This window comes from Melospiza georgiana, unplaced genomic scaffold (genome assembly GCF_028018845.1).
Source record: "Melospiza georgiana isolate bMelGeo1 unplaced genomic scaffold, bMelGeo1.pri scaffold_29, whole genome shotgun sequence".
In the NCBI taxonomy this organism is placed as follows: domain Eukaryota; kingdom Metazoa; phylum Chordata; class Aves; order Passeriformes; family Passerellidae; genus Melospiza; species Melospiza georgiana.
The window spans coordinates 10,485,574-10,511,160 of NW_026652215.1; the positions used below are offsets into that span (position 1 = coordinate 10,485,574).

Consider the following 25,587-nt stretch of genomic DNA (forward strand, 5'->3'; position numbering starts at 1 on the left):
ATCAGAGAACCCACAATGCAGGAATTCTGTCACTGGGGATGAGAGCCTTTCAATGGGAGAGGTTGCACAAAGCTCCTGCTCTTGGACAATTCCAGGGATGGGGAATCCACTTCTCTGGAAAAACAGCTGCAGTTTCCTGCCACTTTCTTAATTGTAAAATATTTCCTCCTTCTAACAAATGTTATTTTGTCCCCATTCAGTTTAAAGATACTGACCCATTTTCTGTCACGGTAGGATTTAGGAGAAAATAACTTCGAATGCTATTTTTATCTTTTCACAGACCTTGGAGAGGACTCAAAAATCTCCCAGAATGGGGTTTGGAGGCCTCATCACAAAACCAGCAGGGAGAGTCTGCGGCCTCTGTGGTCAGTGGTGTAGAGACTGAGGACTGAAAGGGAATGGCCTGGGAGGGATGGATGGGTGGTTTCAGAGAGGCTGGAGCTTTTCTTCATAGTAGGAATAAGACTGAAGAAGACCTAATAGCACCAAGTGCAGCTTGGGAGGTCGAGACTGAACACCAGCAGAAAGGAATTTCCCTGTCAGAGCAGGGCTGTGGTGCAGCATGTCCCCAGCAGGAGCCTGGAGCAGCCCAAGGCTCTGTGTGGGCAGGCAGAGGCAGGCAGGAGGCAGAGCTGACAGCAAAGGAAGGGCCCAGCCACGTGGGGCAGCCGGGGATACCGACAGCCTGCAGGGACAGAGGCGAAGGTTTGCTCAGCAGCAGAGACACCTTTCCCTTGCTTGTCCCCTGCTGTCATCACTGCCACCAGTGTTCTTCTCTACCTGGAACCTGGGGACATTTTCTCAGTCCTGTCTCTCAGATGGATCTATTTAAAGTATGAGAAACTTCAGTGTTTCACCCTCTTTTTGAATCCCTGAGAAGGTTTTTGGAGCACACTTTGAGGGACTGAGTCTGATGCAAAGAGCACCAAAGCCCCAGAGGCTCATTAAAGTCCCTGTGCTGTGTCTGTGCTGCTGAGCTGGGCCGGGCTCCTGGCCCAGAGGCAGCTCCTGGCAAGGGCAGCACTGCAGAGAGACAGCTCTGGCCAGGAGCAGCTCCTGTGCACAGCCCAGCAGGGCTGGGGCACTGCCAGGGCCCCTCAGGGACACCAGCAGGGCACAGAGAGAGCTCACAGGGGCTCAGCACTGGCAGGGGCTGTGGGATGGCCCAGAGGGGGCTGTGTCACAGCAGCACCTCTGTGGCTGTGTCATAGAGGCACAGAGCAGCTGGGATGTCAGCCAGGGGCTGTGTGACAGCACAGAGTGCGCTGTGTAAGGTCACAGATTGGGCTGTGACATCACAGAATTTGTTGTGTGAGGTCACTGAGCAGCTACAGCGTCACAGAGGGCACTTTGTTACATCACAGAACAGGCTGTGAGATCATGGCATGGCTGCATGATGTCATAGAGCTGGCAGTGAGGTCAAAGTATGTGCTGTGACCTTACAGAGTGTCAGTATGACATCACAGAGAGGGTTTTGTGACATCACTGAGGGGGGTTTTTACATCACAGAGCTGGCAGTGACATCATAGAGTAGGGTGTGAGGCCATAGAGCAGATCCTGCCATCATAGAAGGTGGCTCTATGACATCAGGGAGTGAGCTGTGACAACACTGGGTGGCTGTGTAACGTCATAGAGCAGGCTGTGACATCACAGTAGAGATTGTGAAATCATAAAGTGACTTTCTTACATCACAGAGACTTCTGTGACATCACAGAGCAGCTGTATCACATCATAGCGTGGCGTCTCAGAGTTGGCTCTGGAACATCACAGGGGCAGTGTGACATCACAGGGGATGTGTGACATCACAGGGATCTGTGTGACATCACAGGGGCAGTGTGACATCACCAGGGCTGTGTGATATCACAGGGGCAGTGTGACATCACGGGGGCTGTGTGACATCACAGGGGCAGTGTGATGTCCCTGGGGAGGTCACTCTGTCCCGGCCCCCCTCACAGCTCCCCCCAGAGCAGTCCAACTCTGCTCGTGCACAGCAGGGTCCCCTGTGCCCCCGGGTCCCCCGCCCCCGGCCCCGCAGCCTCCCCCAGAGGATGTTCCACGAGATCGACCCCAGAGCCTGACACGGGGACGGGGGGCCAGGGCCCTGGGGGTGGGACAGGGGGACAGGGACCCCCCGGCAGCATCCCCGTGTCCCCCAGGGCCAGAGCCTGGGCCAGGGCTCCTTCACCCTGTTATGAACGAGGCCTTGAGAGCGCTGAAAAAATCCCCAGCAAGGGAGCAGCAAAAACCAGACTGAATATTAAGGGACAGCAGCACAAAGTTCCTTGGTAAGAGTCACTCTGCTCCTGACTGGACACTTCAGGCACAACAAGGAAACAAAGCAACAACAATACCAAACAGAATCCAAACAATCAAACCAGAAATTTACTGAGAACTGGGGCTTTCATTCCTAAGGAAAAGAACTGTCCTTCTTATCTAGGTGCCCATGGCCAGAATTGGGATTTCACCTCCAGTATTCCCTATTGTGACAGAGTGGAGGAGTTTCTTGGCTCAAGACATTTCCTGTGTGGGGAGTGTTGCAGTGTGTTGCAATTTCCTGTTTTAAACTTCCCAGCCCCTTCCCAGGTGTGGCAATATCTCTCTTCCCCTTCCCCCTCGCCCCCTGCGGGGCTGTCAATCAGTCTTAACATTCCAGCAAGGCCATTGTGTGGTTGGTCAGGTTCAAAAGATGCCCCTGTGCCCAGAGGTCATTGGTCTGTCTGGGTGTCATCATTGCCTGAGACCCTGCCCCTCCCACCTGGTTGGTGGCTCACCTGTCCCTTCCCTCCCCCTTCCTCCGGAGCTTAAAAAGTCACTCAGGCCATGCGGTTGGGATTCTGTTGGAGCTGTTACCTAAGATTCAGACGTCTGTGACCATGGAATAAACTCTTGATATTAACCCTCCGGCAGAATCTGTCTCCTTTTCCTCCTCACCTTAGCCTGAAGCCTTCTCACCTGAGGCAAACTGAGTTTCCACAAGCCTGGACTTGTTTCGGCGCTCAGCTGCACCATCCAGCCAGCCAAAAGTGTCTCTGAGGTGAAACACCACAGTTGCCGCCTTTGGCCCAGGAGCCGGGGTCAGAGGAGCCCAGGCACAATCTACCTGGTAATATTGGATCTTATTCCAATAGGGGAGGAAGGGGCAGGTCCAGCCCTCCCCTGCCCTGGAACCCCAGCCCTGCCCTGCCCTGTGACCCCAATCCCCCCAGAGCCTCTATCCCAGCCCAGCAGTGGCTGCCAGTCCCTGGCACAGCACAGGCAATGCTCCACAGCCACCTCTGCAGCCCCAGCCCAGCTCCTGAGGGACCAAATGACCCACAGTCTCACCTGGGGGAAGGGCCCAGGAAGACCAAGGGGTATTGCAGGCTGACCACAAGACAAGCACACATCTTGACCCTACCTCCTCTTGGAATTTCCATCTGAACGCTACTGGAATCCAGGAGTTGGTACGTCTGTGTATGCTCCTCTGTATCCTTTTTGCCTCTCTCTCTTTCTGTGCTTTTCTTCTATTTTGGTCCTTTTGCAAATTTGAGTAATGTAAAATTCAAATAGCTTAACGTTTGTGAAGTTGAATGGGCCAAGTCAGTGCTTTAAGAAGTGTTCTTTGTTGATTGAATGTCATATTAAACCTTTTGCCAAAAATTCTCTGATTTTCCAAAGTTACCAGTAAAGACTGTTTTGTTGTTTTGAGCTCCTGAGGATCTCTTGTTGGTATTTCTCCAGGAAGTCCAGTTCAGAATACAGAAACAATTGTAATTCCTTTTAAATATCTCCTTGACAGAGTTTTCTATTGGATGGAAGTCAGGGCTTGAGTGCCCTGCTTGGCCCAGCCCAGGCAGGGCTTTCCCAGCCACATTCCACACTCCATTTCCCAGCTGGAGCCGCTGCTGCCTCTGAGTTGTGCTGCCCCAGCCCCAGGGACGCTCTCCTTGTCTGCCCATTCCCCCACGGTCTCTGGGCAGGGATGGCCTCAGTGGGGGCTGCTGACATCCTCAGCACCTTGGAGGCTGCTGCTGAATTTCACTGCTCCAGAGGCTTGTTCAGCCTTCAGCTCTTCAGTGCAGGAATTCAGTGTCCCAGGGCTCATTAACATTCAGAACAGCTAAAGAAGCTAAGCTTCTCGGAATAATTTGATTTAAGCGTTCAAATCAAATGTGTGGTTAATTAGTCAGATTTCAGAAGCCAATTCAATGTGAATACCCTGAATTTAAAAAAACAGCAAGAAAATATTTTTTAGGTCCTGTAATTTTTTTTTTACTAGTAATTCATTGAAATGTGCAATCTCCAATTGACAGTGAATCCAAGTACCTCCTCATGCAGTTTGACTGGGTATGAAAATCAGGACCTTTCATGGCTGACAATCAATCAGACTCTGTCCCTACCCCCACCCTACCATTTTCCCCATCCAAGGCTGGCACTCAGAGCAGCCTTGTTCAAATCTGAGCTCCCTCCAGCCCACACTGGACCTAGCCAACAGACCACAGCTGAACAGGATATAACTTAATAAAAATTACACCATTAAAATAACAATTACACAATTACAAACTCTTCCCTGAGCATGTCCCAGTATGTCTAATGAGTCCACTGTTAACAACTGATATGCATACTAAAATTAATTTTTGACAAGTGTGGTTCTGTGATAGATATAAACACAATTACGTTCTTGTATCAGGATTCTTGTCCTGGACTGAGGACAGAACAGCTCAAACAATTCCTGATTTGCAAATCTATCAGTGGTGGATGGAGAAGGGAGGTCAGGCTGCTCTTGGTGTTGAGGAAATGCTGAAAGCAGCCTGACTCATTTCATCTCCTCATGCCCTGGCTGATCTCCCCTCTTTCCCCTTCCACCCATTGGCTTTTGTCTCCCACCAGCCCCTGGTGAAGAGCCTGGCTCTGTGTTCTCCATCCCCTCCTCGCTGGCACTGCCGGGCTGGGATGAGGAGCCCCTCAGCCTTCCCTGCTCCAGGCTGGACCAGCGCAGCTCCCTCAGCCTCTGCTCACAGCCCAAGGGCTCCAGCCCCACCTTGGAGGCCCTTCCCAGACCCTGCTCCAGCTGCCAGACATCTTTCTTGCCCTGGGGAAACCAACCCAGGCCACAGTGACCTGGGTAACCCACGTCCTTGATGTCCTGGTCACACAGCCCTGGCCCCTTGTCCCCATGTCAGGCTCTGGGGTGGATCCTGTGGAACATCCTTTGGTGGAGGCTGTGGCTCCAGGTGGGCTGGGGGGATCCTGGGGGACAGGGACCCTGCTGGGCATGGACAGCGTTGGAGTTGTTGGGAGAAACTGTGAGGGGGAGCTGGGGCGGAGTGACCAACCCAGTGACCTGACACAGCCTGCTGGGATGTCACACAGCCCCTCTGTGATGTCACAGCCCATTCTCCACTGTCACACAGCTGGTCTCTGATGTCACACCAGAGTCTGTGATGCCATAGTCTGCACTGTGATGTCACACCTCTGCCCTGTGATGTCACAGCTGGATCTCTGATGTCACAAAGGCAGACTATGATGCCATGGCTGCTCGATGACCTCACCTAACCCACTCTGTGATGTCATAGCCCACTCTGTGACCACATGGTACCAGATGATAAATTGTCTTCACCAGGTGAGCTCACACCTGCAGCTTGTTCTCCACAACCCCAGGCCTGTGGAAACCACACAGTGCCCATTGTGTGAGAAGGGAACTGGAAGTTCAGCAGCCTCAGTGTCCTGCCAGCTCAGCCAGGCCAATGGGAACATTGGGGTCCACGACCACCAGGGACCACCAGGGACCACCAGGGAGAATCCCAGGACAGGAGAATGCATGGGTAAAGGGGAGGGGAAATATATTAATGATTTTGGGGAAATGATTATCATACGTAATTTTAGTCCAGGACAATCAATTAATATGTATACAAAATACAGAATATAAACAGAAACTTTCCTGTACTCAGCATGCACATCTTTTGGAGGAGCTCTCCCCCGTGCATCCAGCTGAATAAAGAATGCTGCTTCTTAATGCTACATTGGGGTTAAGGAATTTTCTGTTTTACTGAATTTTTGGTAGCACTCCCACTGCCAAGGAAAGCTCTGTCTGCTGCTGTTCACAAACAGAGAAGGACTGGTGGCAGATGTGGGGCTCAGAGTCTGCCTGGGGCAAAGTGACCATGAAATAATGAAGTGTTCAATGTTCTGTGAAAGAGGGAGGGGCATTAACAAAACTTCTGCACTGGAAATAGGAAGGGCAGACTTTGGCCTGTTTAGGCTGCAGATTTGGGGAATACATAATCAGGTACTGATTGCTTTAAGGGAAACAGCCCTTAACAACAAAGGGGTCCTGGAAGGATGGACACATTTCAAGAAAGTAATCATAAGGGGGAAGAAGCAGCCTGTCCCAGTGCGGCAGAAGATGTGCTAGTGAGGAAAATGAGTGGCCTGGCTGCCCATGGAGCTTTTCTGGAGACTCAGGGGTGGAAAAAGGACCAGCAACTCAGGAAATCTTTAAGGATGTTGCTGGGTCATACAGAAAGAAAAGCTGAGAGTTGAAAACTCTATAAAACTTAACCTGAAGGGTTCTGCAAAAAGAATAAAAATGTTTTTATAAAAAAATAATAGTAAAAAGGAGGAGTAGGAGAACCTCTACTCTTTATTGGTTGCAGAGGAGAATATACTAACACAAGATAAGGAAAAGGATGAGCTACTTTACCCCTAGTATTTTTCAATTTTCGATATTAGGGGAGGATATCCTCAGGACAAGTGTTCTCCTGAGCTGGTAGATGGGCACTGGGAGCAGAACAGCCCCTGGAATCCAGGAGGAAGCAGTGGGTGACCTGCTGAGCCACTCAGATGCTCACAGGTGAATGGGAGCAGACAGGATCCATCCTAGGGCAATGAGGGAGCTGTAGATGAACTCCCCAGGCTGCACTCCATCATTTACCATCAGAGCTGGCTCAGCAGGGAGCTCCTAGAGGACTGGAGGTGCCAGTGTGAGCCCATCCCCAAGAAGGGCTGGAAGGAGGAGCTGGGGACCTCCAGGCCTGTCAGCCTGACCTGGGTGCCCAGCAAGGTTATGGAACAGATCACCCTGAGTGCCATCACAGGGCACCCACAGGATGGCACTCACAGGGCACCCCCAGCTGATGGGAACAAACTTTCTGGCTGAGTGCATAGGCCAGGACAAACCTGGGTGGTTTCCTTGCCATCCCCCAGCCCTTGCTGGCCCCAGGGGCTGATGGCATTTGTGCTCCCTCAGGTTCATGTCCCCACAGCAACAGCATGGGGGTGCTCCCCCTGCTGTGTGCAATGCAAACAGGGGCTGCTGAGCCAGTGCTGCCGTGTCTGTGCCTGCAAGGATGGGGCACCTCTGTGAGCTGGGGGAGAGGCCAGGGCTGCAGAGGGGGGATGTTGTTGGCAGCTCCATGAGGATGCTCTGGGACGCTGCCCTGGGCTGTGCAGCGCACTGGGGATGGATCAGCCCCTGCTCTGCTGCTCCTTCCCATCTGCCCCAGGGCCCTTGCAGAGCCCCAGCCATGCTGTCCCCAGCTGCCACGGCAACCGTGGGACACTGCAGTGCCAGGGCTGCTCCAGGTACAATTGCAGTGACACTCGTTGGTGCCACCAGGTGCCATGGCAACGGCCACAGGGACCCGTTCCTTGGTTTGGTGCCATGGCAACCAATGCCCAGCCCCGTTGTGATGGTTGGTGGCCATGGAAAGCTGCCCTGGCCCCGTGCTCAGGGCTGGTGTCAGTGCCCAGAGCCAGAGGGGATCCCTTGCTGGGGGCTGTGCCATGGCCACCTGCCCTGTGCCGCGCTGGCCGCTCGGGCACCAGGAACCAGCAGCCACCGGCACTGCCAGGGCCAAAGGCCAGGTCAGCCAGACAGAAAGGGGCAGGGCTGGGCACTGTTTCCATGGCAACCGGCACTGGGGGGACACCTGGGTCACCTGGCCTGGCAGTTGCCATGGAAACCCCTGGCAGGGACTGAGGGCACAGCCCCTGGCACTGAGACACTGCTGGGCCGGGTGCTGAGCACAGGGCTGGGCACGCAGAGATGGTTTTGTTCTTGCTGAGCTGCAGCACAGCCAAGGCCTGTCCTGCCCCTCGTCAGCCACGCTGGGGAGGGGCTGGGGCTGCGGGGGAGCTGGGCAGGGGACACAGCCAGGACAGGGGACCCCAACTGACCCTGGGCATAGCCCAGACCAGAGCACATCATGCTCAGGGTGTGAAGGGGGGAACAGGGAGGAAGGGGGGAATTTTGGAGTGAGGGCTTTTGCCTTCCCAGGGAACACTTAGGCAAGAGGGGGCCCTGTGTCCCCAGTGGGCAGGGTCACTACCAAAGACACAGACACCAACTGAAGGAATTGTGTCATTTATATCATGCACAGCTGCAAAGAATTACAAAAAGATAAGCTCAGCAATCCATCATAACCCATCATTACATTTTGATGACCAATTCCTTGGTGAAACACTGGAGGGGTTTGTGACAGACAAAGATTCTGGCTGACTTTCAAGGTACACCTTACAGACATCAGGAGTACTTTAGTGACAAGGTTCTTCATTCTTTTTTCTCAATCCCATTGGAGTTAGGAACAAGAATTCTGTTGTGCCTGGAGCTGGCACCTTTTTAATTCCAGAATAATGCCCCGAGGCCCTTTGCTGTTCAGCTTTACCATGCTGTCTGTGGCTAACAAGGCTTGGGGGGCCCTTTCCCCTCTGGCTGGAAGGGGCCGGGTCCCAGTCCCTGAGGGGCACCCAGGCTCCTGGATGGAATTCCTGTGCAAGTCCCTCAGTGTCACAGCAGCCTTCCCATGGAGCCCCGTGGATCAGAGCATTTTCCACAGGGGCCCTTGGGGCAAACAGGGAGATTTGGTCTGGCAGGATGTGTAAAACAATATCCTCTCAGATCTACTTGTTCTCACACAGAATCCTTGGCTGCAGGGACACATTCCCATTGTTCCTGCCCAGGGTTCGGGACTCAGAGTTGTCTTTCCCAGGAGCTGCTCCTTCAGCTGCCTTGGAAGGGCCTTTTGGCCTCTGGACCCACAATCTGGCTCCATTATCAGGGCTGCTGCATCCAAACCCTTTATCTCCACAAACGGTGGTGACTGGAGGTGCATCTCCTTTTTGCAAAATCGTTCTTAAAATTGCAAGATCAGTAATTGTGCTACCCTGTCATGGGGTTGAATAATCCAATCCTGGTCACTATAGTTTAACAGAATTACTGTAATTTCTCCTTGATATTCTGCATCGATTCCTCCTGCCATGACAGGAACACTTTGCAAGGCCAAGCTCCAAGGGAGCAGTTACCAAAGCAAAGTGTCCTGGAGGAATCTGAATTCCTGTTTTGGTATTGACAGCTCTTATTTGCTTTGAATTTATACTAATGAATTCCAAAGCATGAAGGCCCAGCCCTGCAGCCTCTGGGCTGGCCCTGCCAGGGACCATCACAGCCAGAACAATTTCCCAGGCAGCCCAAGTCTCACTGCCCATGGTTGGATTTGCAAACTGGGGGCAGCCGTGCACAGCCAGGGGGTTCCATTTCCCCAGTGGGCCATTGTGAAGGGCATGGAGCACATCTGGGAGATGGGTTCTCCATGGGCAAAGGTTCCCATCTCCTCATTTTTTACACTGCTCTTTTAACAACCTGTTCAACCAGTCCTGTAGCTTGTGCATAGTCTGGTACATGAAAAACCCTGCAGGCTTAATCACTGTATTTTTCATAAGAACAAACAAAGCACTCTGCATCACAGCATCAGCACACCCTGTAAAAATAGCCAATTTCCTCCCTTCCTCCTTTTTCATTGTATACAATCTCACAAAGTTGGCCACTGACATTAGGGTCGTGGCCAATCCTGTTCTGTAGGGTATTTAGTGTTACATCCCTCAGCACCCAAAGCTACCAAATTAGCATTGTCAGCACTACTTCACATTATGATAATTTTACATGTAGACAGTGATAGAGAAATATAGATATAGATTGATTTGGACATATATAAAAGATATATATATTAAGGTATTATTATCCTATAAATATATATATTTAGTTATTTATTATATTAATATTTCACTTGCACAAATGCATCTGAGCTCCAGATTAGAACCTTCTTCTGTTGCTCCATGTGGGAGCATTCCAACAATAATTGTTCCTTCTGAAGGTGCTGTTTCCAATGGACTCTTAACAAATTCATCTTCGTCTGCCCAAACCCACAAGGTCTTTTCCTTCTCCATTTGCAATTTTTGGATGCATTTGAAGCCATCCAGGGGTGCAGCTTCTTTTACCCAACTGCCCCACTGCTCCCACGGGGCTCCGACCTCAGCCCAGTCCAGAGCCAGGGAACTCCAGGGAAGGGCTTCCCAGCTCGGAATTTCTGATGGGACTGATTATTCACATTGACACTGAACAAGTGACATTTTGTTGGCATCTGGCCAGACTGTGACAGTTTTGTTTTACCAGTGGGCAGGGTCAGCACCAAAGACACAGACTCCAACTGAAGGAATCAGTGTCATTCACTGCAGCTCCAAGCAGCAAAGAATCACAAAAGGAGCAGCTCAGCAATGCACCCAACCATCCCCACCAAAGATTGCCTGCAGTGATTAAGAAAGATCCAGCAGCATTTACCCTCAGCCTTTACCATCCCCCAGACCCACACAGCAGCTGGGGAAGCTGTCAAAACCAAGGGCTGCAGAGCCACTCCTGGGCACTGGGAATTCCTGCAGGTGCCTCCAGGCCCAGGAGAGGCTCCAACCCCGCTGGGAGAGGGCCCAGCTCTGACAGTGCTGAATGAACAAACTGACAGCACTGCTAGTGTGGCAACATCTGGTTTCATCCTCCTCTTGGGTCCCTCCCAAAGCCTGGCCACAGCTCAAGGAGGAACCAAGGAAACTGACTTATACCATACAGCCTCAAATAAGGCCAGATGTCAGATTTCATGGCCTTGTCTGGCTTCTAAATACACAAAGGTCAATACATGTCTCACTAAGGAGTGGCTACATCTATTACAGGGCCTAATGACCATGCATATTTCATTAGGGAGTAAATACAAAGATAACCTTTGCTTGGAAGGTTCATCCAGAGGCCACCTTTTGCTCAGAGCCTGCTGTCTAGGCCTCACTCAGGGCTGGTGTCCAGGCCTTGGCACTTCAGGGACGTGGTTTAGTGCTGGGCTTGGCACTGCTGGGTGAGCGGCTGCACTGGGTGAGCTCAGAGGGCTTTTCCAACAGAAAGGATTCTGTGATTCCATGATTATATCCACTGCATTCAGCTGGGGCTATTTTAACAGCATTACTTTGCTCCAAAAGCTCCCTCTTGCCCAGCTCCTGTGGCCTGAGGCTTCAGCTCCTTCAGCTCCTGGTGCTGAGCTGCTCATGCTGAACGAGATGGCTCGGAGAGAAGAACACAGTCCATGCAATTCCTTCTGGGACACGGAGAGGGGAGGCTGTGCAAACAGGAGCATTGTTTGCTGTGGCCTCCTCTCTGCCCTTCACGCCTTTCAGCGCTTTGAACCAGCCAAGAGCTTTCTCCACGAGTGCAATGGAGCAGCTGCTCCTGCTCCCAGGCCTGGCTCTCTCCAGTCTCTGCCCTTGCCTGGTTCTGTCCCTCTTGCTGTGCCCTCTGTTCCCCCAGGGCTCGCTGGCTGCTGCCCAGGACTGTGGCACTGGCACAGATCCAGTGCTCCAGAGCCTCCTTTCTGTGCCCTTGGAGCTGCCTGGGCACAGCAGCCTTTTCCATCTGGAAGCTCCCCATGGGCAGGGAGTGCCCAGCTCCGTTCCTTGCACAGCCTCCAGGAGCCCAGGGCTGCCATCTCCAGTCCCTGCTGGCACTGGGGGCTCCCAGGTGCCTCAGGCTGCTGTGACACCGCTGCACACGGGAGGGAAGAGGGGCAGGGGCTGTGCTCAAAGTCAGCTCCATCTGCTGCTGCTGCTGCTGCTGCTGCTGTGGGGTCATTTGTGCAGTCCTGGCCCAGAGTCAGGGATCAGATCCTGCCAGTCTCTTCCAGCCCTGGCTGCTCAGAGTTTGGGCCTTGGAGCCTCAGGTGGCCAAAGGCAGCTGCTGCTGGTCCCTCTGTGTGCCCGTGTTCAGCAGTGCTGCTCCATCAGTCTGTGCCCAGCAACGGGGAAAAGCCTCAGCGCTGCAGGGCCAGGAGCTGCCGGGCTCTGCCTGAGCAGCTCAGCCAGCAGGAAGGGAGCTGCTCCACACGGGAACCAGGAGCAAAGGACATTTCTTCTGTAGGACATGTTTTCTATTTAGAGGGAAAAAAAAAGGAAAAAGGAAAAAAATAGGTAAATTGTAAAAGATAAGAATAAAATCCAAGTGTTAGTGAAAAAACATAACACAATGTTAGTGAAAAAACCAAAATATAAATGCAAAGATACATTCTTTGCATTAAGAGGTAAATGATCTTTTTCAAAAGAGAACTCAGTTCTTTACATTGTAAATGTGCTGATGGCATGGATCCATCTTACTGACCTCAGCAGCCTCTTAAAAGATTTTGGGCTTTGCTCCCAACACTGGTATTTGAAATTGTGCTCGAAGCAAGAGGAAATTGCTTTGTGCCCTTCCAGCTCCAAGCCGGACTGGGAATGGAAACTCTGTCAAAGCCCAAATCCTTTAGAAGATGACCTTCCTTCTCAGCCTGGGAATGAGCTGCACATTCCCTTTGAAACTGCCAAGAGTTTCTTAGAGTCACAAAGTCCCACTTACAGCTTTTTGCTCAGGTTTGGAAGTGCAGAAGGGCAATCCTCCATCCACCAGCTCCAGACTGCACTGCCTCAGGAACACGGCCCACTCGCCAGCTTTGGCCCACTCGTGGCACTGCTAGAGGAGGAACAAACTGCAATTGCACAATTCCAGCCAGTCAAGAAGGAAGAATGGGACAGACAAAACACCCTGTACAGATCCAGGCGTTCAGCTGGGACTGTGGAGAGTTTGGGTCCTTGCCAATTGGATGTGTGTCCCCAGCTGCAATCTCTGGGCCTGCAGCAGAGTCTCACTCACCTGCCAAAGCAGAAAGCTCAGGCACTGTGCTGACAACGGGCTCGTCTGATGCAGAGCTGTGAGAGCAATGTGAGGGCAGAGCCAGCCCAGCTGGGCCCAGGGCTGAGCCCAGCAGAGCCCTGGCAGAGCCCAGAGCAGCCTCAGCACCTGCAGAGCCCGGCTGCAAGGAGAGAAAGCAGAAACCGCCCGTCAGCTGAGGGCTCCTGTGCCCTTGTGCCAAGGCCTGCGGTGCCCAGGCCATGCTGGCTGTGCCCAGAGCTGTGCCCAGAGCTGCCCATCCCTGCTGCCTTTGGCACAGAGCAGGAGGGCAGGACATGTGCCCAGCCTGCAGCCAGCCACGGCACATCCAGCCCTCAGCAGCTGCCCAGAGCAGGATGCTCCTGTGCTCGCTGCCAGCTCCCAAAAGCTCTGATCCCACCCTGCCAAGCACACAGGGACCCACCTCACACCAGCCACGGCTGCAAGGAAAGCTGCTCCCAAACCATGGCCTCAGCCTTCTCCAAGGGCACGGCCCATCCACGCCACAGCTGTTCCCCAGCACTTCCCCATCCACACTGAACCACCTGGAATGCTTCCTCTGGAAAAACAAACAACACATTATTGAAAAGAGATTAGAGACAAAAAGGGAAAACAAGAAAAATGCTATAAAGTCTTATCTCGGTCAGTGCCTTGAGGAAGGCCCAACCCCTGCATGCCAAGGAAGAACCCACCCACTGGTGAGGGAAGCCTACACTTTCTCTCTTCCCCCTGCACTGCCCCCCAAAATCACGGTGATCCCAAAGCAAACAAGGGCAGTGGAGCAGCCCAGCCCTTCCTTGCCTGCACAGCAAAGCAGCTGTGCACAGGTTCTGGAGCCCCACCTCTGCTCCCACCATGGGGCTTTGTTTGTGTCGGGCTGGCTGCCCCAGCCCCAGCCCCAGCCCGGGGCACAGCTGGGGGCTGTTGGCAGGGCCAGGAGCCCACTCCCATTTCGTACCCACCCCAGCCCATCCTCCCAGCCCTGCCAAAAGCAGCTGGGCAGCGACTGAAGAATGAGCTGCATCTGCCCCAGCAAAGGGGGAGCCTTTGGCTCCCAGCCAGGCTGGGCAATGCCCAAATCTGGCAGAATTTCCCCGGGTGGGGACTCACCTGCAAATTCCCTGTGGAGTTTGGCTTTGAAGAAGGTGCCAGAATCAAAGTGCATCACCTTCAGCCTCCCGTGGCCAGGCTGAGGAAGAGCTTCTCATCCTTGGTGTCATCCTCGCTCTCTCCAGCAGCAGCAGCAGCAGCAGCAGCATCCCCACCCGGAACAGCTTCTCCAGGGGCTCCTTCTCCTTCCCTGGGAGCAGACCAGGCTCTCAGGGCTCTGCCCAGGGCCCCAGCTGTCAGGGAACCAGGACAAGCAAAACCAGCTGGGATGGCGGCCACCAGTGCTGGGCAGAGCAGCTCAGCTCCAGCACAAGGGCTGCGTGTTCCCATCCCATGACCCCGGTGCAGTGACACTGGCAGCACAAAAAGCTCTGGGTTCCTTTGCTTCTCATTGCCAAGGCATATGTGGAGTAGGAACTTACCAGGGCTCTGGATCAAAGTGTGCCTTTGGCTCTCTCCCTTCTTCTATGGCAGAGGAATATCCCATATCCAAGGATCACAGAACAGGTCTTCCAGTGTGGGTCTTTCCAAGGAGTTCACGGATAAACACCACCTGATCAGGTTTTTGCACTCTGGGGAGAGAAAGCAGAAACTGACGGTCAGCCAGAGAAGGCTCCTGTCTGATTTAGCCCACTATTCCCGTGCCCAGGCCGTGCTGGATGTGCTCAGAGCTGGGCCTAAACTTTCCCATCAATTCCCTGTTTTGGAGGAGAGCAGGACATGTGCCACCTCCTCAGCAGCTGCCAGAGCGGGATGCCCACGATCCCGCTGCTGGCTCCCAGCACTGGCATTCCCCCCGTGCCCAGAGAAGAGGATCCACCTTGAGAGAGCCGTTGTGGCAGCGGGAGCTGGCCCCAGCTGAGGTTCTGGCCCCTCCTGAAAGGGTGCTCCCCGCAGACCATCTGGTGCAGCAGGATGCCCAGGGACCAGATGGTAGCTGGCTCGCCATGGTACCAGCCAAAGTCGTTCCATTCTGGGGGGCTGTACGACAGTGTTCCTATGGAATACAGATGGAGATCATCAGGGGGATGCTGCTGCTCCCAGAGCCTGGCCCCAGCATCCCTGCGCCTGCAGGGGCTGCATCAGGGGCACACAGGGTGACCACTGCCCTCTCGCCAGCACCTGGGACTTGTGCACAAAGTTAGGGTTGGAAAAGAAGCCTCTGGTGCTGGAAGAGGGCAGCCCTGGCTAGGCCCGACCATGACATGCAAAGGAAAAAACCACTCCATGATGGGGAAAAAACCTGCCCTTATCCTCCCTGCCTGCATTGCCCCAAAAATATTATGAAGCCAGGGAAACAGGGCGAGTGGAGCAGCCCAAGCCCTTCCTCTTTTCTGCACACCAAAGTGGCTGGGGCACAGGTTCCAGCCCCCCTCTCTGCTACCCCCACCCACGGGGGTTTTGGTCGGGCTGGCTGCCCCAGCCCAGGCCCAGACCTGGGCAGAGTGGCTGGCAAAGGCTGCCAGCAGGGCTGGAAGATGGCTGCCCACCCAGCCACGCTCTAAAGCAACTCAGCTGAAGATTCAGTGCCCTGACTGGCAGCAAAAGGGAGAATCCCCGCTGCCACAGCCAGCTTGGGCTGAGAGATGTTGGGCCATGAGATGTCAGCAGCGGGAGCACAGCCCTGTGTAGGCTCACCTGCAAAGTGAGTGTAGACTGTGTCCTGCAGGTAGGTGCCACACCCAAAGTCAATCAGTTTGGCCTGCCCGGTGTCCAGGTCAACCAGGATGTTCTCTGGCTTGATGTCCCGGTGCAGGACCCCGCAGCTGGTGCAGTGCCGCACGGCCTCCAGCACCTGGCGGAACAGCTCCCGCGCCTCCTCCTCGGGCAGGAACCGCCGTGCCCGAATGAAACGCTGCAGGTCCTGACACTGCTCTGGCCGCTCCAGCACCATCACGATGCAGCTGGGGAGCTCGAGCCACTCCAGCAGCTGGACCACACCGGGGAAGCCAGTGGACACCTTGGCCAGCAGCACGACCTCCAGGGGTGTGCTGGTGCCGTCGGGCTGCGGGAGGAGCACGATGCCGTCAGTGGGGCCGATGCCGTGCCAGGCCTGGGGAAGCCCTCAGCCAGCCCGGGGTGCTCTGAGCCCTGCGCTGGCCCCACGCCCGCTCTCCCTCGGGGCGTCCTGGCGGCTCCCACCGTGCCGGGCCCCGGCTCATCCCTGGCCGGCAGCCCCGGCTGCTGGCCCTGCTCACTCACCAGCTCGCCCCAGTGCCGGACGCGGTTCCGTGGCACCCTTTTGATGGCCACCTGCAAGCCAAGGGCAGCAGCGGGGTGAGCTCGCCGCCCGCACTGCGAGCCCCATCCTCCGCCCTCTGCCCTCCTCCTCCTCCATCCCCTCCTCCTGCGCCCGCCGCCGGCCCCGCCGCTCACCGGGGCGCCGTCCGAGATCCTCGTGGCCGAGAAGACTCTGCCGAAGCCGCCGCGCCCCAGCAGCGATCCCAGCCGGTACCGCTCCTGCAGGGCCTCCTGCGCCGTCCCTGCGGGCGGGACGCGGCTGTCAGCGCTCGGCCCGGGGCAAGCCAGGGCCCCCGAGCGCCCCTCACCCGCCCCGGGCCGGCCATGCCCAGGCGTTCGCTCCCGGGAACGCGGCACGGGAGGCTCGGGGCCGGCGGCCGCGCTGCCGAGCGGCGGAGCTCGGGCCGGGGAAGCCGCAGCGGAGGCGGCAGCGGCGGCCACGCCGCGTGTGTCCTCCGCGGGGTCCGGGAGGCGCCGGGGCCAGGGCCAATGCCGGAGCCGGGGCTGGGGCTGGGGCCGGGGCCGCGGTCGGGACTGGACCCTGCGTCGGGTCCGGAGCCGGGCTCGGGCCAGGCGGAGCCGAAGGGCGGCGATGCCGCCCCCGCCCCAAGCACTGATGCCCGCCCAGCAGCGCCACCGCCAGTAGAGCCAGAGCCGGGCGGAGGCGAGACCGCGGCGGGACGGCCGGGGCCGGGCACGGGGCAGCCCCGCCCGGGGCCGGGGGCGGGCCGGGGGCATGGCCCAGCCCCGCAGGGGAGAGGGAGGCGGGGAGAGGAGAGGGAAGCCGGGCAAGGGACCCCGAGAGAAGGGTGCCCGACAGCGGGAAAGGGAGAGAAAGAGAAAGAGCGAGAGAAAGAACGATTTTTCTAATCTATCTGCTTTTGCTGCTGCCGCCGCTTCTGCTGCCGCCGCTGCTGCTACCGCTGCTGCCGCTGCTGCCGCCGCTGCAACTGAAGCACCGGGGCCGTTCGTCCCCGTGTCCGTTTCCCGCTCGCCCCACGAGCCCCACGTTCGAGCCCCGCGCGCCCCGGGGACAGCCCCTCCGTCTGTCCAAACACGGGAACTTTGCAGCGCTGAGCCCGGATGCAGAGCCCTGACTCCTGCACACTGGCACAGCGATCCCCTCGCTTGCTGCTGTGCATTGTCCTTGCTGAGCGTCAAACACTGTCGGGCCACCTTCCCTTGGGGTAGGATTCCTACCTGACCCGAGCACTGCACTGACACCTCCAGTGTTGCTTTCCTGTAAAAACAGGGGAAGGAAAACTCTGTGTGGCTCATGGTATTTTAGTGGCTAAAAATCACTAAGTCACCGATCTTAGAGGTGCAGTGCATCTGGAATTACTGGGATGGAGAAGTAGTGCAACATGGAAAAGGGGAGCATAGAAATAAATAGAGGAAAGCATCTTGGATTGTTTCTTTCATTTTTATTTCACTTCTGGAAAGCTGTTTCAATTTTCCAGGAATCTTCTCCTGTCTGCTCTTCCCAAGAATCTCTCATGGAGAATAGGGTCAATTTTCTGTCACAAGATTTGCCACCAGGAAATGATGCCACTGGTGAAATTTTCATTATGACTGTTTGTGCTGGCTTAGGGCAAATTTTGGGAGGAAATCTCCAAAAGGGGTCTGTCTAGAAAGCAAGTTCAAGCGGCCCCTCTCCCTACTAGTTCAGGAAAAGACTTCCCTTGAGAAAAGTGAAAAAAACCCAGTTTATTTAACAAGTAAAGTATTCACAAGCATGAAAAAAGAATAATACTAAATAAAACCTCTGACAGTGGTGAAGAGATGGCAAATTCAGAAAGTCCTTTTTGTGGGTTGCAGTTGGCTCCCTCAGTCTCTTCTAAGTCCCTCTGGTTCTGGAATGCAGCGTCCCAGAACTCGGTGGGCCACAGGTGTGAGCTGCTGCCGGTGTTTGTCTGGGTTTTCAGTCCAGAGCAGATTTAAACAGTTCTAAGAAAAAGGAAAGTCACAGACTTCTCTGCCTAAGCTAGCTAAAAACAAATTGATAGACCTGGGCTGTGAAGACATCGGGAAATTTCCAAATCTGGGCACTGGCCATCCCAGCAACCACCAGATCTGGATAGTGCTGGTGCCAGAACCTGCAGATTTCCAAACTTTGGCTTTCTGTGCCTGCAAATCACTGGACTTGGGCTGTGCCAGCACAAGGAAGTTTTCAGATCTGGGTGCTGGCGCTGCCAGCAAACACCAGATGTGGGTGATGTCATTGCCGGCAACAGAAATCTGCCAGACTTGGGCTCTGCTGGCACTGGGAAATTTCCATATCTGGGTTCAGGTTACATGAAACACAAGATGTGGGTGGTGCCAGACCAAGTAGCAGGAAGCTGCCACAGGTTTTGGATTTCTGTGCCAGCAAATTGCTGCACTTGGGCTGTGCCAGAATAAAGAAATTTCCAGACCTGGGCACTGGCAGTGCCAGCAAACAGCCCATTTCAGGCTCCAGGCTCCAGGAAGGACTGGATCTGGATGCCTTCCTCTTTTCTTTCCTTCTTTCCTTCCTTCTTTCCTGGGATCCTGCTGCCAGCAAACTCCAGATTGGGCAGTGCTGGCAAGGGGAAATTGCCAGGTTTTAACTTTCTTTGCCAGCAAATTGCTGGACATGGGTGGTGCCAGAAAAGGGAAATTGCCAGATGTGGGCACTGACAGTGCCAGCGCACACCAGATCTGGGTGGGGAATGTGCCGGCACTGAGAAATTTCCTGATGGTAATTTTCTGTGCCAGCAAATTGCTGGAATTGTGCTGTGCAGGCATCTGAAAAATTCCGGATCTGGGTACTGGCAGTGTCAGCAAACACGAGATCGGGTTGCTGTAGGTACCAGGTATTTGCTTGGTTTTGGATTTCTTTGCCAGAAAATTGCTGCACTTGAGCTGTGCCAGAATATGGAAATACCAAGATGTGGGAACTGGCAGTGCCAGCAAACATCACATTTCAGGAAGGATTGGATCTGGACCTGTTCCCTTCCTGCCTCCCTCCCTCAACAAGGTGCCAAGAGGGGCTGGAGAGCAGCCAGGCAGAAAGGGACCTGCAGGGACTGATGGACAGCAGGCTGGACAGGAGCCAGCAGTGTGCCCAGGTGGGCAAGAAGGCCAATGGCTCCTGGCCTGGATCAGGAATGGTGTGGCCAGCAGGAGCAAGGCAGGGATTGTTCCCCTGTGCTCAGCACTGCTTGGGCAGCGCCTCGAGTGCTGTTTGCAGTTCTGGGGCCCCCAATTTAGGAAGGACATGGAGGGGCTGGAGCGTATCCAGAGAAGGGCAACAAGGCTGGGGAGGGGTCTGGAGCACAAGTCCTGTGAGGAGCGGCTGAGAGAGCTGGGGTTGTTTATCCTGGAGAAGAGGAGGCTCAGGGGAGACAAGGCGGTGTCAGGGCACAGGTTGGACTTGATGATCTCCATGGCCTGTTCCACCCTTGCTGATTCTGGGATTCTCTGAAACGACCCTTGGAGCAGTTGCAGGAGGAGCCCTGGGCCTCCTCTTCAGCAGCTCCAGCAGCCCAGGTCCCTCAGCTTCTCCTGCCAGCCCCAAAGCCCATCCTGTCAGTCCTGCAGAGCCTCTGCAGCTCCTCCTCACTGCCCAGAACAGAGAGCCCCAGAGCCAGACACAGCAGCCCAGATGTGCCCCCCTGGCCTGGGGTGCCGCTGGCAAGGGAGCAGCACCAGGCACTGCAGGAGCCTGCAGACAATTGATCTGAAGGCCAAAGCTCCTTAGCTCCTTCTGAAAGAGCAGGAACAGTTCCTCATTCCAATGTGGTGGAATGCTGGGCAGCACAGCTCCAGGCGAGGACTGGACACAAGTTTGCTCCCACTGAGTGCTGGGATGGGTTCTGCAGGAGCTCTGGGCTCCTGTGCTTGCCAGGCACAATGAGGAGAGAAGGAGCCAAGTGCACTGATGTGGGAAATGGATATCTAGAAAGCTTTTAGGGCCTAGTAGAATGCCCACAGAGTATGAATCTGTATATAAACCTTGAGACAAGAAATGCTAACTTAAAAATGCCATGGAATAGGACAGATATTGTTGAGAGAGAAATGGAGGTGGAAAAAAGTTCCAAAAGATGGCCTTGCAAATAAGATTTTGGAAAAACAGAGCTATGAAAGATGCATTGTAGTGGGACCCACGAGGGGCAGTTTTAATAATTGGCTTTAAGGCATTCACAACGTGGCATGGCAAAAGGCTGATAGACCAAAAAAACTAATTATAATGTATTATAATTAGGAAATAGTTGGCTTCTGATTGTGATGGTGTGAATTATAACATCTGTATTGTCTCACCCTTCTCATAAGACTGAAAATGGAATAAAAGTTTTTAAAACACCTCTCAGTGTCCCCATCTCTAGGTCAAGAAAAGAGTATTATCCAACACACTGAAACACATTTGCCTCGAGCATAGCCCAGTCTGGACCAAACACACTGCAAGGTTTCCCCTGTGGCCCATGTCTTGAAACATCAGGTCTGCTGTTTGACAGCTCAGGTTGGTTTGGTGTCAAGGAGTTCCCTCAGAAATACTGGGTTTGTCTTCCTCTGTGCCTTCCCCTCAGCAGCCTTGGGGATGCTCCTGTGTGAAGCCATCTGTCTCACACAGTCTCAGACAACTTCAAACAGGATATTGTGCAATAAATCATTTCCTCTGAAGTGTTCCAACAGTCCATTTCCAGCAATAGGAAATTATTACTGATAGATGAAAGTGGAAAACCCCCAACAGTTTATTAACAAACAGAATCCCCCCATGACACGCGTCACAAGAAGGTGCTGGGGTCTCTCTCGGAAGAACAGGTGCTGTCACGGAGCAGTTCCAGCAGCTGATGGAAGCTCGGGGGCTCGTCCGGCGTCGGCTTTCTCCCATGGCAGAGCTCCATGGAGCGGGCAGGGCAGTGAAGCAGCTGGGCTGGAGCCCCTCGCTGCCTTTTCTCCCCGGCGTGGCTCAGCTCACAGACTCTCGGGCTGGGAGCGGGGCCGCTCCGCTCCTGCCGGCACCGTGTCCCTGGGCTTGGACAAACAGTTTCCTGCCAGGAGAGCCCTGCACACTGCTCCACAGATCTTTCATAAAGGCCCAAACCAACTCCAAACACTCTGTCAGCTGCAGCTTTTCACAAAGTGCTGCAGAAATCCAGGACAGCTGCAGGTGAGTGTCGGAAGGCTCTTGTCTTGTTCCTGACCGCAGAATTCTTGATGATCTTGTGCAATTTTATTCAGATGTAACATGAGAGCTGAGGTTTTTTTGTTAAAATATTTAATGCTGAGTAACAAGCCTTGGGAGCATGAGGTACAGGACTGATGTGTGAAAGCATGAGCATAACCTCCAAAGTGGCCAGTTTAATTGTCCATTTTATTACTCTTGTATTTACTCCACACTAATAAGGAAAACCAAGCTCTGCTTGGAGGCAAAACAGGCATGGGATACACTCTGGTCCCTCGCAGGCTCAGCAGGGCTGGCAGTGGCACAGCAGGCAGTCTGCTTCATTGCAAACCACTACAGAGCTGCATCCCAATCTGGTTTAAGTGGCGTGGTATTATTAAGAGCTCCTTTTCTGCATGAGATACAAAAAGGAGATCCCAAATGATCTTCATGCAAGCATGCAGTAAAGAACTGCTCCTGCTATCCTAATGAAGCGTTTGCTTTGGCAATTACACTCTTCCCATTCATCTTTCGATGCAGACACCTCAGGTTTTCCCCCACACCCCTGCAAGGCTGGCAGTGGCTGTTTCCCAGTTCCTGTTCTTCCCTAGAGATGGTGCAGTGTCTGCTTTGAAACAAAGAGCCCTGAGATCTGAACAGCTTGAAGGAGCATGAAGTGCTAATTAAGTGCTCATATCGGTAACACCCAGGTCTGCACTGCCCAGTGCTCTGCAGCAGCAGCGGGACCATGCATCATTCCTGTTGGTGGATGTTCATGTTTCTGATGTGCAAGAGCAATGACTTTGAGGAGGGACAAAAATGCCCCTCTTCAAACAGTGGGTGTGCAAGGAGATGTGAAGTTTCACAGCCTTTTCTAGGATATTTCAGAAAGATCTAAGAGAATATTGTGGCATGGGGTAGGTCCCTAATTTTGTCTCCAGAGGAATCCCCAAAGGGCACATTCACTCTGCTGCTGATGGCAACCCCAGAAGCTCATGGACCAGTTTTTCTGCAACGTGCCACCCTGCCTGGGCTTTACTAGGCCGGGACTAGACCCAGAGCTAAGCAAACACATGCAGCCAGGTGACATTGTGTGACATCGGAAGCTGGCAACCATGAGGACTTTGCTGTCAAAAGGTGACAGTTTGCACTGGGCCCAGAATTGTTTTTCCCTAAGGCAAAGCAAATTGAAATGTGACGTTTCAAAGCTTCAAATGGCTATGAAAGGAAACTGCAGAATAATTTCTGGAAGGGCAGCATTGTCAATGATCATGCAGCCCACCAACAGCTGGAGCTGAATCCAGAATTGCTTCTTCCAGCTGTGCAGGAATTCATTCCACTGGCAAGCACTGGTCCATGGGAACAAATGATCCCCTAGCTCTGGGCTGAATGGCACCCAGGCTGCAGTGCAGATCTGAGGAACCATTGTCACTTGTTATTGGCCTCACAGTGCACTCATCCTTCTGCAAACAAGGTGCAAACAACACAGCTGGAGTGCTGTCCCGGGTAAATATACATACAGGTGACTTTGCCAAAGCAGTGCATCATTTCCCAGTGAAATACACGACCACTTCTTACCTATGGAATTGTGATTGAAGACACCTGTGAGCCAGATCTGTGGGAGATTGCAAAGGAGCAAAGCTTTGGGATTTGGGCACACTTCTCTTGGTTTCTTTGCTCAGGCCTTTGGTGAGCACGGAACACACCTAGGTAGAAAACCTTTGACTAGACAGGATCTTATGGATCCATTGTCCCTCAAACAGGTCAACAGGTGACTCTGTTGTAATGCCAAGTAACAAAGAGCAGCACAAATGACACAAAGAAACCATGGCCAAAGAGGAAGAGGAGAGGCCCAATGAGGAAAGGATGTGGTGAGACACTGGCACACTGAGTGAGCTGCACTCCCATAATCTCTAGGCTGGCAGGTCCTGGTCTCACATTCTCCTCTTGGTTTTTTCAATTTTGTTTATTTATTTACTTTTTTTCATCATCAAAATGAAATATATAGAATTAAAAACATGTCATCAAAACTTAAAGACAGAATCAAAACACAATAATTCAAAAATACATCCAAAGATCAGAACATATGTACAGCTGTAACTATCAAGCCTAACGCATCAATCCTATTCTTCAAACACTCTCCATACAGGCGGCAGCTTCTTCCTGAGCTTGGAGGAAAGAGAGCTCTTCTGGACGGGAGGCGAGGACTTTGTGGGTGAGGGAACTTCGGAAGTGTCCCAAGAAAACTTCTCAGTAAGACGGTAACCAGTCAGATCTGCAAAGCGGAGACACAAAGTTTAACAGAGGCCACCATGCAAACCTAAAGCATCTGAAGCTCCATAATTCCTGGGACACATTTCCTGGAAATGTCCAAACAGCTGCACAGGGAAACATGCTCCTGCTGGCAGACACTGAGGCAGGCCAGGGCAAACCCTGAGCCACTTGCCCAGAGCTGGCACAGGCCCAGCCTGGCCTCTGGGCTGCCCTGGGACAGCAGGGAGCCCAGAGCCCTGTGCTCCCCAGGAATGGCTCAGCTGCACATGCACCCTCCTGCTCCTCTGCCTGCCCCACAGCTCAGCAGCCCCACAGCTCCAGGGGCACTGGCAGCAGCACAGCTCATTGCAGGGGCACGTGCAGGGCACAGCTGTTCCCTGGCAATGTGCGCAGCCTCTCTGGGCTGCCACAAGACCCTTCCTGCCAGCAGAGATTGGCCCAGCTCCCCCCTCCACTCTGTGTGAGGCTGAGCCATGATTGCCTTCACCTTGTCCTCAACCTGGAGTTGCTTCAGGGCCCCCATGCCATGAGTAGGAAATGTGATGGAGAGAGCAGGGGCAGATGCACACCACAGAGACCTGTAGATGGATTGAGGCTCTTTTCACCCATGTATCCCCAAATCTGCAGAACTTTGGAAAACAAAAAATGCAGGGAAAACACGTTGTGGGCTATGAAGTTGCAGAATATCCAGCAATGCAGCCTGTTTCTTCTGTGGGGTTGGCAATGGATCCATCTGAATGTTTTACCCTATTGCAAAGCTGAGGAAAGGGTGGCAGGCAGTTTAGCCAGGCTGTCCTGTTCTAGAGAGTGTCTCTTGGGAACTATCAGGCCCAGCACCAACATTTAAGGCAGCATTTGCTCCAACTGTCCCATGGCAGTCAGCCTGTGAAGGTGCCTGTAAAGTGATTCATCATCTCAAGGTCAACATGAAACATCACTTTGAATAGAAAGTAGAGCTCTAAGGCCAGGACAGTCATACAAGGCTCCTTTGGCAGGAGCTGCACCTGCTGTGCAGGCTGTGCCACACCCAGCAGATTGTCCCCCATGTGCTCCATGCCCCAGCAAGGACCCTCCTTATTTCTCAAGTTAGTGGCATCATGAGGAGACGTGGTTTTCCCAGGGCCTCAGTGGTTAGCACTGTGAAATACCAAACACTGCTCACAGCTGCAATTGCAATTGTCCCTCTGCCCACAAAAGCACAAGGCTCTATCCTTGGCCTTTGCAGGCACTTTCCCTTCCCCATCAGTCACCACATCCAGGAAAATCTGAGAGACTGGGAGAACTCCAGGAAGCAGCAGGAAGCTGAGTCAGAGGAGCTTTAGTTTGGATATCAGGAAAAAGGGTTTTTCACCCAGAGGGTGGCTGGGCACTGGAACAGGCTTCCCAGGGCAGTGGTCACAGCACCAAGCCTGACAGGGCTGAAGGAGCATTTGGACAGCAATCTCAGGCACTTGGTGTGACCCTTGGGCTGTTCTGGGCAAGGCCAGGAGCTGGACTCGATGGTCCTGATGGGCCCCTTCCAACTTTCCATATTCTACACTTCTGTAATTCTGAGAACTGATGGGCTGCAGGAGGGCAGAAATAGGTGACAAGAGGAGAGAAGTGAGGTTGGTTGGAGAATCAAGTCACTGAGTCCACAGAAGATGCAGGATACAGGACCCTTCCCTCCCAGCATTCCCATTCTCTGTCTCATCCCTTCTCCCTCCCACACACACAAAGGTGAAGAACATCACTAAAAGAAGAAGAACCTACTTGACTCCCATGTCCGTGAGAGCAGTCATTGCTCCTGCAGGAGTCACATTCTCCACCATGATCCCCAGGCTCTGACTGGCTGCTTTCTGAACAAATT

The 25,587-nt window shown here is 53.7% G+C and overlaps 1 protein-coding gene across 1 annotated transcript; it reads right to left on the reverse strand.

Annotated features, from left to right (window-relative positions):
- Positions 1 to 14,563: 14,563 nt before the first annotated feature.
- LOC131096435 (serine/threonine-protein kinase pim-1-like) lies at positions 14,564 to 17,481 on the reverse strand. Its single transcript, XM_058044772.1, has 6 exons — positions 17,349 to 17,481; positions 16,475 to 17,223; positions 16,301 to 16,351; positions 15,737 to 16,103; positions 14,919 to 15,095; positions 14,564 to 14,670 (listed from the first exon to the last, which is right to left on the reverse strand). The coding sequence occupies exons 1-6, from the start codon at positions 17,479 to 17,481 to the stop codon at positions 14,564 to 14,566; spliced, it is 1,584 nt and encodes a 527-aa protein (XP_057900755.1).
- Between the last annotated feature and the right edge of the window lie 8,106 nt (positions 17,482 to 25,587).

Bases quoted from the DNA above. Each gene is read 5' to 3' on its own strand.
- LOC131096435 (XM_058044772.1), bottom strand. From the start codon at position 17,481: ATGCACAGCAGCAAGCGAGGGGATCGCTGTGCCAGTGTGCAGGAGTCA. The intron at 16,352-16,474 runs GTGAGCGGCGGG...CTTGGCTTGCAG, and splicing joins GGATCTCGGACGGCGCCCCG to GTGGCCATCAAAAGGGTGCC. The intron at 16,104-16,300 runs GTGAGTGAGCAG...CTCCTCCCGCAG, and splicing joins TCCGGCACTGGGGCGAGCTG to CCCGACGGCACCAGCACACC.